General features: G+C 30.4%; 1 protein-coding gene across 2 annotated transcripts; it reads left to right on the forward strand.

The window, feature by feature from the left end:
- The first annotated feature begins 3,272 nt into the window (after nucleotides 1-3,272).
- Nucleotides 3,273-8,829, forward strand: LOC105196494 (G-protein coupled receptor Mth2). Of its 2 annotated transcripts, none has more exons than XM_026132028.2 (6): nucleotides 3,273-3,344; nucleotides 4,858-6,052; nucleotides 6,272-6,350; nucleotides 7,421-7,599; nucleotides 7,756-7,921; nucleotides 8,363-8,829. In XM_026132028.2, exons 2-6 carry the CDS (start codon nucleotides 4,999-5,001, stop codon nucleotides 8,718-8,720), a joined length of 1,836 nt encoding a protein of 611 aa, XP_025987813.2. In that variant the 5' UTR covers nucleotides 3,273-3,344; nucleotides 4,858-4,998; the 3' UTR covers nucleotides 8,721-8,829. The 2 variants fall into 2 exon arrangements, with proteins under 2 accessions (XP_025987813.2, XP_039314420.1); XM_039458486.1 differs by having other exon boundaries at nucleotides 3,283-3,312.
- The last annotated feature ends 3,849 nt before the right edge of the window (nucleotides 8,830-12,678 follow it).

The following is a 12,678-nucleotide window of genomic DNA, read 5'->3' on the forward strand; positions in this document are numbered from 1 at the left end:
ACGTTGCAATCCGTGGTCGTTTGTTAATAAATCAAAGACGAAGCCGGCGAGTTCAACTTGAAACCACATAATACGACGTGATTAATAAAGCAGAATTAATAATTGTGACGTGACGGACTATTCGAAAACAAAAGTACATGATTCAGTTGATATTTCGCGAGGTAACACACGGAGCGACTAGCACCGCTACTTTCTCGCTCGAGTTTTCGAACGCGAATGATAGCGCGGTGACCTTGCGTAAACACATCGCGCTGTACACAAAAGCAACGAATTCCAAGGCCGCGTGTCAGCCAAATTCTTCGAATGTCTAAACTATTTACGGATTGTTTACAAAGTTACTTGGATACAAATAGGTATGCGTCAAATCTCAAAATTTTTTACAAACTTTGCAAAGCTCCACGGCGTGAAATAAAAATTGCACGGAAACGCGGTTTACAGCATTCGAAAGCGCGAATCTTTATCTTTAATTTGCGTATTTATTGAGCGCTGTACAATTTTTTTATCACCGAGTTATTCAACGCTGAAGCAACAATAGTCTCGCGTAGCGAGAGAGACTCCGCATTATGCGCCACGTCGTCTCTGCTAAATGCCTCACTCGGGTCGTTGACCGCGCACGGTGCGGCACGCCGCGCGTCATCCCCCACTCTTCTCGGCCACGTGCGCCTCGAGTAGTGCGAATGACCGAGCGAGAAGAGTGGGGGGACTGGCTAGACGTCACGCGGCGTGCCGTACCGTACGCGGTCAATGATCCGAATGGGGCGTTTAACAGACGAGGCGGCGTGCTGGTAAGGCGAAATCTCACGTAAAATTACTAAATAAAATTTTATACACATTCAGAGAAATGTTACGTTTAAATTGATGAAATCGTTTCTTTAACTTGGTGGCTTTAAGTTGAATTGAAAATACCTTTAAAAAAAATAAAAATTTATTTGACTTCAGGAAATGACGTTATTAGTCTTTTTAAAAGTAAATAAATTATTTGTTTAAATTAAACAAATAATTATTTAATTCAAAGAAAGTATTAATAGAAATGTAAAAAATAATTTAGTTGTTGCTGTTTTAAAAATAAATTTCTTTCATTTAAATAAAATTGTGTTGCACAACCAAATTATTCCTTTCATTCTAATAAAAGAAGCAATCAAAAAATTTCTTCAAGTCAAAGAAATTTTTCTGTAACCATATAGCAGTGCACGAATTTTTTTAAGTCAAACAAATATTTTTTTACTCAAAGAAACCTTTCTGTGGATGTATAAGAAATAATTTTTAAACTTATTGACTTTGAGCACAGTTTTAATTTTTAAATTTTATGTTTGTGTTACAGTAATCACCGTAGTTTAGTGGCTGATTAACTCCGCTTGTTGCGCATCGGGTTGGTAAGTCAGAAATCAATTTTATTATTATATTTTAATCATATATATACGATACTTTAGATGGTTTTAAATATCAAAATTGACTATGAATACCAGCCTATTCCTACTACATAATTTTAGCTCAAATTGGAAATTCGAGCGTTATAGGAAAAATGCCGTCACTCTTAGTTTCTTCTCTGCCTGCACACAATAATAAAATTTGCCGCGTAACAGAAATTGACACAGTAGTCAATCAAAATTGAATAACTTTCATTTCTTCCGCACGAAAGATTTAATACCCTGTCACGCCAGCTTTTGTTGCGTGGCAAGCTATACAGAAACCAAAAAAATTTGTAACAGTATTTTTGCCTCTTTTGCTAGATCTTTACACGTATTTACTTTAAGACTCTGATCAGACTCTGCAGAATCTCTAATTTAACTGTTTTTAAGACGGAGAGAAACTTGAGAACGTATCCGAGTTTAGATGGAACCTGTTTACTGGCGCCTCTATGTGCACAATATGTTGAGCCGAACTATGTAGCTACGAATATTTTCAACCGATAACGTTTCCATGAAAATCAATTTTAATGTTACATATTTTGTTTGATTCTGTTCCATGCTGTGCTCAAAATATAATGTATCTAACAACGCATTATAAAAATAAGTAAAAATTAGAGTAATTAATTATTAATTTATTTGTGTAAAATAATTTAAACTTAAAAAAATATTTAAAAAGTTGTCAAGTGTATATTTTATACAATTTATTAATATTAACCGAAGAATAAGTCAATTTACAGCTAGATCTTAGTGCTAATATTTATTGTGTAATTTTATATATATTTTCTATTTCACAAAACTATGCGTCAAATAACTTTTTAGTCTTAAAACACAATTCTAAGTTGAACAAGAAATAGTAATATTACGATATTAAATTAAAAATTAATTTAATAATTACTAATGCTAACAAGCATCTAAATGTGAAATATCTTTCCTGCCTTAACAAATTGTAAAGAATTTATTGTAAAAAAATATTTACTATTTATTATATTAGTAGTATTTCTATACCCAAAATTTTTTGCAAAATACTTGTACAGCATAGAAAGATTACAGAAACATTGTATTGCAAAATTGTAAAATTGCAATATTGTAAAAACATTGTGAAATATTTTTCATTGCTGTAATATAATTGCAGCAATATAACTTTTAAGTATTGAGATCTAAATATTTACAATTAGTAATGACAATACTAAATTGGTCAATATTTTTGGTCCAACGTTTAGCCACATTATTTTTATTAAATTTTTATATAGGAATAAAAACTATTACACAATGTTCTGTTATTAAATTAGCGCATTAGAAAGATCAGTCGTTTTTATACTTTGACATAATGTTTTCATATTCGGTGATCTCAAAAAGTCTGTAATATACAATTTATTATAAAGCGAAGATATCTTTTGCATATATGTATTATATACAAGATTTTATATCAAGTCAAATATCATGCAAATAATTGTTTTCTTTTCAGCTACATATAATATTTTTTTGTTTTTTAATTGTAAAGATACAACAAATAATTATGTACATTTCAAGATGTAAGTTTAAATAATATCTTACCTGATACTTGAGATTCTAATAATGACTAAATTTACGAGCCTTATAAATTGAATTGATTTTTCAATAACTACTTCAATATTTTTATATGCACAATAATTAAGGAAATTTAATTATGTAAAAAAAATTATATAGTTTTGTTAATTAATATAAAAAAATTAATACAAAAAATGGTACATAAGGTGTACATACATGCGTATGTTATTTAAAGCTACCAACTTTGAAAACTCAGTAGTTTCTTTTCTCATTATGTATGTATAAATTCTTAGTACGATAAATTGTTTTTTTTACACTATCAACAACTCGTCTTCTAGTAGTTTTGTCTTAGCATTTGCCGGAGTATGTTTGTGCGGTATCGTTTGCTGGAAAACGAAATTGAACATAGTGCAATATTGGCTTTATCATTTTATTCATTATCATATTTAGACTAAAATCAGTCATAATTGTTACTAATAACTAATATCATTCAGATGAGTCAGATTTTAACAATTTGTCCGGAAGAAAACTGTGTGATAAACATTTCTCGCTTACGCTTCTGATAAATACGTAAATATAACGTATTAATAATTTGGCTTTTGATGCAAATCTCCTAACTTTTACAAAGTTTTACTAAATAAGTTTTACTAAATAAAATTAAGTACATTTTTTATAATTCTATCGTATTATTTATTATATATATAATTTATAAAATTTAATTCTATTTACATAACTTTCTATTTAAAAAAAATAAAATCTCTATAATAATTTGTTCAATGTTATTTTAATGTTGCAACAATATTAATGTAAAAAAAGAAGTATAGATGCAAAATTGAAAATACATTAGCATTTCAACAATCAACATTGTAATATCTTAGTAATATTCTTTTAATGTTCTCTACTGTATAAGTAACATTTAAATTATTTAATTACTTTCCTTTTGTCTTTTTTTGCTAGCTAATGTAATTACGATTTTGTGGAATTAAACATGTGTTCATATATATAAATAAGTAAAACGGTGTAAATAAAAAAATGGTTTCTTTATATATTTGCTTATTCAACACCAACCGGTTAAGATAAAAACCGGTTAAGATAATTAAGAAATTATACTGTGTACAATTCTTATTATGTGACTGAGAATAAAATTGTTGAATAATAATGCTATATTATAATGACATCAAAAATGATTACCTAAGGAAAATTTTAAAAAAACTTACTCCCGGAACTTAAACTTGATAGCTGATACGACGTATTAGCTACGATAATTATAATTATAATTTAACTAATTTAACATTTGCATAAATCGTTAAAGAAACAACAACATTAAACAACAAACAGCAATTAAACCTAAATTCTAATATCTGTCTATAATCAAAGTACAACAATAATCAAAGTACAACTTGCAGCACAGAAATTTTCTATGTAATTGTAGTCAGATAACACTTTCATCAAACTTTATACCTCAGCTACAAGACCAAATTTAACAACAAATACTCCGGAAAATTCTACGCTTCGGAAGTCGCCGCGCTTACATATACGCTACACTTAATATTTTCTTCATTAAGAATTGCATAAAAGGCATGCAGTTGTTTATGAACAACGTGACAATGCTCTACAACTTTGTATTAACAAAATGTTAACGTTATCCTGAACAAACAGTATTTTAATCTTCCTTATTTTTAACACATTAAAACCAAATGATCTTTTTATTCTTAGTACTTTTCATTCATCTTGTCTTTATCTCAATGGCATACGTTTAAAAAGAAAATATATGTTATCCTAAGAATAAAAAGATCTTGAAAATTATACAATGGTATTAAGAATATAAAGGTTTCATACATAACTTATTGTTAAAGATTATTTACGCGTTCGTCTATCCTAAATATTTTTAACAATTAACAAGTCTTTCTTTGTCTTATAGATTTGTTGCTCTTCGGACAAAATCGCTGCGGATTTTAGCTACGCTCGTTCTATAATTAGCAATTTTGCAGTAGACATTTGTTTACAGGGCATAAGAAAAGTCAACTTAATTTTGTGAATTTGATGCATCAACAGTTTAACGATGTGTCTACCAAATAAGATACTTTGGTGTTTTGTGCTTCTGTTTGTTGCTTTGTCCTCAGAGTCTCAGGAACGTTCTACCAACGGCGATAAGCAAAGCGATAGTTCGATGGTGCGATATGATCTTTTCGCAAGCTCTATAAAATATCAAAACAAAGAGATCAAGTCAACACGGGGTATTTCACGTGAAAATTTTATCAAGAATGATGACAAAATAAAATATGAGTCCTATATTAATTCTACAAAGAACGAGAGAAAGGATGATGTTTTGAAACAATATGAGTCTCGCGGACGTATCATAAAATATTGCGAAGAAAGTAATCATATTTCTATGGGATCTACCACGAATTCTACGGACGTTAATAATTCCATGATACAAGAAATTAAGAATTTCTCCAGAATCGAAAGAGAGAGCAATTCCACATTGCATGAAAACGGAAATTCCAATAAAAACACTAAAATTCCAAAAATCTCTAACATCGACAATGTTTCGTATGAAATGTGTCACAACATTACTTGTGTTCAACTCTGTTGTCCTGTTGATAATTTCATGAAAGAAACGGGCAAATGCGTTGCTAATGAAAGTGGTACTTACTATTTTCCAAAGATGAATAAATATAAGGACGGTCCCGATGTCCCAACATTTTCCGTGACTTTCCACGATCCATGCCTTTCACAAGGATTTGGAAAAAGTTTGCTTCCTTCCAATGAATACTATTTTCTCACTGATGGCTCTTTATATCAAGGCCCTGGCAAATTCATTTTACCGACGTCTTACTGTTTAGTCAGTTTTAATCTAGAGATTTATGAAGTGTTGGTCTGCAATAATCAGAGAATGTATCCGATATATATATCCGCTTGTCTCCTAATATCTTTGCCATTCCTGCTAGCGACGTTTGTGGTATATTCCATATTACCAGAGCTCCAAAACATGCATGGCTATACATTGCGTGCACACATAGTCTCATTATTTATCGCATACGTAATTATGTATTGTGGTCAACAAGTTTCCGAATTACAACAAGTTGATGACGAAATATGTTGCATTACATTAGGTACAGCATGCATAAACTATATGTAATAATACAGTAATGTAATTTTTATATTATAGCAGAATATTTGCAGTAATTAGTAAATTTGTTTCCAGTATTTCTGTTTTTTTTCTGATAATATAGTAAAAAATCTCACGAATAAATTTAGCAATAATTATAAATCTGATTGAGATTCTAAATACGTACTTGGCGATTAATACATTACCTATTTGATTCTTTCAGCTTATATTTTGAATTTCTTTCTTTTATCAACTTTTTTCTGGCTAAATGTAACATGCTTTGACATTTGGTGGAAATTCAGGTAAGCAATATACATGAATTTTATACGAGACAACACGCATGTTTAAAAAAACGTTTAAAACGCATCTTTTAGACATTCGTTGATTTCTGTGATTTTATTAAAGTATTATAATATTTAGTTCCACTAAGTGCAAATCATGACTTTAATGTCCATTATATTTCTAAAAGAATTGAAACAAAATATTCAAATAATAAAATTGGTCAGACAGAAGCTGTGAAAAGAAACTTAGTCATCTTTTCAATTTAGATAAGATAATTTGTTGTCGTCTATAAAAACCAATATACACATGTCTATTAAAAACATATACAAGATGGGAGAAAAGTACCGAAACAACAGAATATCTCAAAAACTAAGCATTTTAGAAAAAAGTGTTTCAGATAAAAGTTGTAGGGTTTTAAAAGATCTATTTATTAATATTATCAGCTTGACCTTGGATGGCATTGCCATGGTCAGATCGAAATCACATTAACTTTTTTAAATAGAACACCCTATTTTTGATTCCAGAATCTAATAGCTGGTATCAAGTCCTTTCCAAAACCCTACAAGAAAGTTTATTTTTGTTGAGTGCTTTCCGAATTGTGAGGTTTGAAAGCTACAGTGCATTGTAACTTTTAAGCGTCATAACCTGGAAAGGTTCTTAATGAAGAATAACTTCTGACTAAAATTTATAGGGTTACAATGGCATCACACAATCTAACCCTATAAATTTTAATCAGAAGTTATTCTTCATTAATTACTTTCCAAGTTATGACGCTTGAAAGTTACGGTACACTGTAGCTTTCAAGCCTTACAATTCGGAAAGTACTCAACAAAAATAAACTTTATTGTAAGGTTTTGGAAAGGTCTTAACACCAGCTATTAGATTCTGGAATCAAAAATAGGGTGTTCTATTTAAAAAGTATTGTGATTTTGATCGCGCGCGCGCATGTGTGTGTGTGTGTGTGTGTGTGTGTGTGTGTGTAAATTTTTATGATTATTACTTTGCTAGAAGTTAATTACAACGACGTCTTTGTTTTTAAATTTATATATTAGATAATAATTGATAATTAAATATAAATCATATTTTACAGAAAGCTCCATTTTTATCAAACAAATATAAGGCAAGAAAAAAATAAGTTTGTAATGTATTCCATATATGCGTGGGGAATTCCGTTGATCCTTAACATTATTTGTGCTATTGCGGACAATGTTAATGGGATAGAAAAAGATTGGAAGCCACAAATATGTACGAAAAAATTTTGGTTTGGTGGTACGTGACATTGGCAAAGGATTCTCTACTAATGTTAACTAATGTTAACCGAACACGAAACTGAAAAGTTTCGCTTGGCTTTAACAACTGTCAATTAAAATAATGAACATGTCTCTGTATATTAACGCGTAATATAAAACATTTTTTTTGTTTTAGAAAATCTGGCAAAAATGATATATTTTTACGTACCCATGAGTGCTACTATTGTTAGTAATATTTGTTTCTTTATTGCTACAACACTATCAATTATGTACCAGAATATACGTACAGCTAAACAGCTGAGACACTCGGAGAGCAAGTGCCACAATGATAATAAGCAGAGGTGTGTTGAAAGAATATTTTTCGATGTATTTGTTAGAAAACTGCATGATGTGCAATTCATTGATGTTTTCCATTCTAAGGCAAAATAAAATAATTATTGCATAAGTGTTGTTATATAGATACATATATAACATGATTATCATATTTAAGCGTATCATATGATATTAATGCTTCCAATCATATACTTTATTTTCTTAACAAAAAAGTAGATGTATCTTTACAAATATAGATTTGCGTAATATCAATTTATTTTCATTTTTAACAAGATAATTGCTTTTAGACATTTTCATATAGTTGTTCATCTTTATGGCTTAGAAAGTTAAATAATGTTTTTATTTTTTAAACGAAATTTTGAAGTTCTCTAACATAACGATGATAATTACAAATTTATTTTCATTTATCTCTTACAATATTCATAACATAAAAATATATTTGCTTACAGGTTTAAAATGTACTTGAAGCTGTTTATAGTAATGGGAATAAGTTGGATTATGGAGATACTAGCATGGTTGATCGATTCTGTGCCGTCATATGTTTGGTATCCTACTAATATGTTAAATAGCTTACAAGGTCTCATCATTTTTATCATATTTGTCTGTACAAAAAATATAAAACAACAGCTGCTAAAACAATACGGCGGGCAGAATTGCGGTCCATTTGGTAAAATTCCAATGTACAATGATAGAACGTCGTCAAATATTACTACGACATCGACATTGGGAACGGAACCTATGCAAGAAATGAATTCCACTAATCAACAGCAAGTCTCGCAATGTCTTACTGGTAGCACTGAAACGTAAAGGAAAAATTTAATTATGAACGAATTAGTTACATTATCTTGTACCTGGTTCTCTTTACAGAAAACATAATAATACATAATATTTTATTAGAATGTTTTGTAAAATGGAATTTATATGTAATTACTAAAAATTGTCAACATTTTCTTAATTAAAAAAAAAATTTTTATTTCATCAACAAAATATATTACGTGTTAGTTTCAAATAAATACTTAGTTTGAAATAAGAATCTGAACCAAAGTGGAATGAATGACCATGCCAGAACCCTTTCTTTAATTGAATCAAAATTGTAAACCGTATCAAAATTTTATATAATTTATAACATCGGAATTATAATAGTGTAGGATCGGAGTTTAGATAGCGTTCTAGTTTTGTGTTTAAAGACATTCGGCGCGATTCGGCAAAGCTCGGCGCGCAACGTAAAAAAAAGAGAGAGACGGCGAGCGCAGCGTAGCGTGCGTGTGCGTCGATATCGACAGAAAAAAAGAGATTCATGTACGTAAAGCTGTAATAAGAAAACGCATTATTATTATTGTCTACTTCTCGAAATCACGCCTTGTGAACCATATTTAATCACCAACATCCATAAAGTAAACCTACAATAGTATCAATAAAGTTATTAATGATTCTGATATTATAAACTTATATAATAGAATTTTGGTATAATTTATGATTTTTGTTCAACTCCATAATTTTTTCTTTAGATTTGCTCAAACAAAATATTTTAAATATTTAAACTATTAAAAAAATACCAATTTTTTTTTAGCACAACAAAAAAGAATTACAAAAAGAATTACAATTATTTATTTTACAGTAATAAATTCTTACACAAAAATATTTATTTTTGAATTACAACAAATAGATTATTTTAAGATACATGCAAATGTAATCTCAATTTTGGATAATTTTATCAAATGTTACATATAATACCTAATATTAAATTATTATATTTGTGCCTTACTTGATGTGGATTTGGACAAGGTTCACAGCTACATCACTAGATAATTTAAAAACTAAAAAAAGACGCATAAGTAATAATAGAAGCGTATTGCCGGTGTCATTTGTGTTTTGAAATGGTTCTATAAATTTTGGATTCAAATTACAACCTTTTTTATCGGTAAGTTTGAATATGTTGGTCGAGGTTTCATCTCGCGCCAAACAGTCGAGTACCTTGAGAATAATTATAAACGTTAATTTAATTTATAATTTATATTTTTTTTTTGTAATTATGAATTAATTGTATTATCTTAAAAAGAAAAAAATAATTATTAGTTTGTGTTTCGAGTTCAAATCATTATGCGATGTTTCAAGTTAAAATTCTCATGTACAGTCGAGTCAAATTAATTATAAGTTACCGTACTTTGTTTTCTCTTTCTTATTTTACTCATTTCAATTTATTTGATTAATCAAATTCAAAATTATGAAAATTGTGTAAATCATCATATTATGATATTCCTAAGAACATCCGTTCTACGCGCTGTATCTCGTCGAGAATCTTCTGTCTCGTTAGTTATGCGAAAGTAAGAATACGAGAAACTTTGACGATAGAGATAATAATATTTTGTGTGCGAAGCAAATAAGTTTTGTCGTGGTTGCCCGTACACGCAAGGAAAGGTCGGCCCAAGCAAATAGCGAGTTTACCGATCCGGTCCGGTGGCCGTTTTAAATTGTCGATGACGATACAGTAATTAGTCCATCCGAGCCAATGAGACATTTTCCCGCCGAATTTGCTTCTCCCGGTTTTTCTTCGCCTAAATCAGAGCAGGGAGGTTCGCTCTCTCTGCGAGAGATCGGCAGATTCAGATTTGAGAAGCGACGCGAGAGAGTTACACAGTATCCGAAACCGAGCGAGACAGAAATCGGGAAGTGTCGGGAGTTATAAGGCGCGCGACCTTGCGTTTGCTGTCGACACGCGCGTCTTGAATAAGATTGCGCGGGCATTCTTGCCCATCATCGAGACAGAAATATTCTCGACCATTGTGTGATTAAAGACGATTAATTGAAACTTTAATTATATCAAGTGATCACTCTGTTCGCCTTCTTTTCCTCTCCCGCCTTCCATTGCACTCATTATACAGAAGTTACGCTATCGTCGTCGCTCGCGCTCTCGCGTCGGACTCGCTCTCGTAATCGCGCGCTCAGAGCCGTGTCTAGACCGAGCGCCGCAAAAATTAATCGTTCACGCAGTTCTTGCTCGCGCTTTACTCGGGGTGAATTCCGGCATCTCAACGCGCGCATCACGTATCACTAAACAGTTTGCAATTATTTCTTATATATTCATAAATTAATTACTTTTAAAATGTTTATGTTGTCATATATTCAAACTCGTAATTTTATTTCATAAATTGTTATTATTCGTATGTTATTACAATGCATACTTGAAGATTAAAATCAACATCACGGAGATTACTAGTCATTGTTTCTCCAATCCTTACAAGTCGGCTGCCGGTGCAAAAGATCCTTTGCCAATTTAAATATCTAATTTTACGGTTGCAGTATCGCCATTAAAATTAACGTTCTCTTGTTTCAACATATCTACTGAGAGATTCGTTGTCAGAGTCTGATTGATGTTTCCTTTCCAGATACATTGTACTCTTCGAACTGTATCCCAGACTTCTTGTATAACCGGTTCATTCTTTAGCAATAAATTTAATTTTTCAATGTTTATTATAAGTGATATTTTTGCAGGCTAAATATAACTAATGAAATTTGAAAAAATATAAAAAATGAAGCTAATAATTAATTTTATACCGACTTGTAATACGAGAACATTTTCCAAATATGCTTGACCAGCCGCACCCTCGAAATAGTTAACGATTTTAGTTCCGCAAGAACCTAGATTCACCTCGAAAGAGTATCGCGTTAAGCCAGAATTCTGGTTTATATAGATACAGGCCGGATTTGTGTAAAATCCCTGAAATTAGATAAAATCGATAAATTATTATTAGTGCTTTTTAGTGTATGTTTAAGAAATTGTTTTGCGCTTACCTGAGAATAAATAATGCCGTAAAATGCGCGATTGAATTCAATATTGATTGTCATCGTAGTTTTACTGCATTTAACATCAAAGCTATGAATATGTGGAGGATGTTTGAGATTATCATCAGCTTGAATAGTTTCTGCTTGGTAAAGTTATAAATTATCTTCTCATATATTCTGTCTTTATATTATACTATAGGTAAAAAAAATGTTTTTTCATTACCGGTTCTTGAAACATTAATTGTAGTTTTAGAAATTTGAGGATTGTTTTTTATAAAACCAGTTGTCCTTGTTATGGGTACTGGAGAAAGGAATACCCTGGTCTTAAAGTCATAACTTTGGGTGGAAAGTATGTCTTGCTTTTCTAGTAGAAATTTTATACATTTTTTGAATAGTTACATACAGTTTTATTATTTCTATTTAGTAATTGAAAAGTAAAAATAAAACTGTTGAGAATCTCATACAAGACGCTTTGCTTGCAGTATAATTTATTGCGTATAAAAGATGCACAAAATTTAAATTTATTTACTGAATAAGAACAAGATAATAAGTGGACTATTTAATTGTTTAATAAGCAAATTTGAAAAATTGTGTATTAATACTAGACAATAACTTGACAGGTGTCTACGAATATTTTTATCAGGAAAATTGTTTTAGCCTGATAACTGAATAAAAACTCTATCAGGTTCTTGTCTATTTTCTACGTAATATTGTAACAACTAATGAAAATATAGTAATAGAAATAACTAGACGGGTGTCTAGAAAAACTGTATCTATTTCTACCAGGAAATGTTCAGTGGTAATTTTATGTGTTTCTCCAGTTATCTTTCCATCCTCTTCACCTCCTCCACCTCTTCAAGCATTTACATGACTTTGTCCATATCCATTTACTCCAGCTTAGAAGGTACTTTCAATCGATATAATATAATTCTAATAATTTAATACATTTAGTCAGATATATTGCATATATTGCGTGAACAAA

Source organism: Solenopsis invicta, chromosome 16, assembly GCF_016802725.1.
Source record: "Solenopsis invicta isolate M01_SB chromosome 16, UNIL_Sinv_3.0, whole genome shotgun sequence".
NCBI lineage: Eukaryota > Metazoa > Arthropoda > Insecta > Hymenoptera > Formicidae > Solenopsis > Solenopsis invicta.

Excerpts from the sequence above, each read along its gene's own strand:
- LOC105196494 (XM_026132028.2), top strand. The coding sequence starts at position 4,999 with ATGTGTCTACCAAATAAGATACTTTGGTGTTTTGTGCTTCTGTTTGTT. Across the intron at positions 6,351-7,420 it reads GACATTTGGTGGAAATTCAG|AAAGCTCCATTTTTATCAAA; the intron begins GTAAGCAATATA and ends CATATTTTACAG. Across the intron at positions 7,922-8,362 it reads CACAATGATAATAAGCAGAG|GTTTAAAATGTACTTGAAGC; the intron begins GTGTGTTGAAAG and ends ATTTGCTTACAG.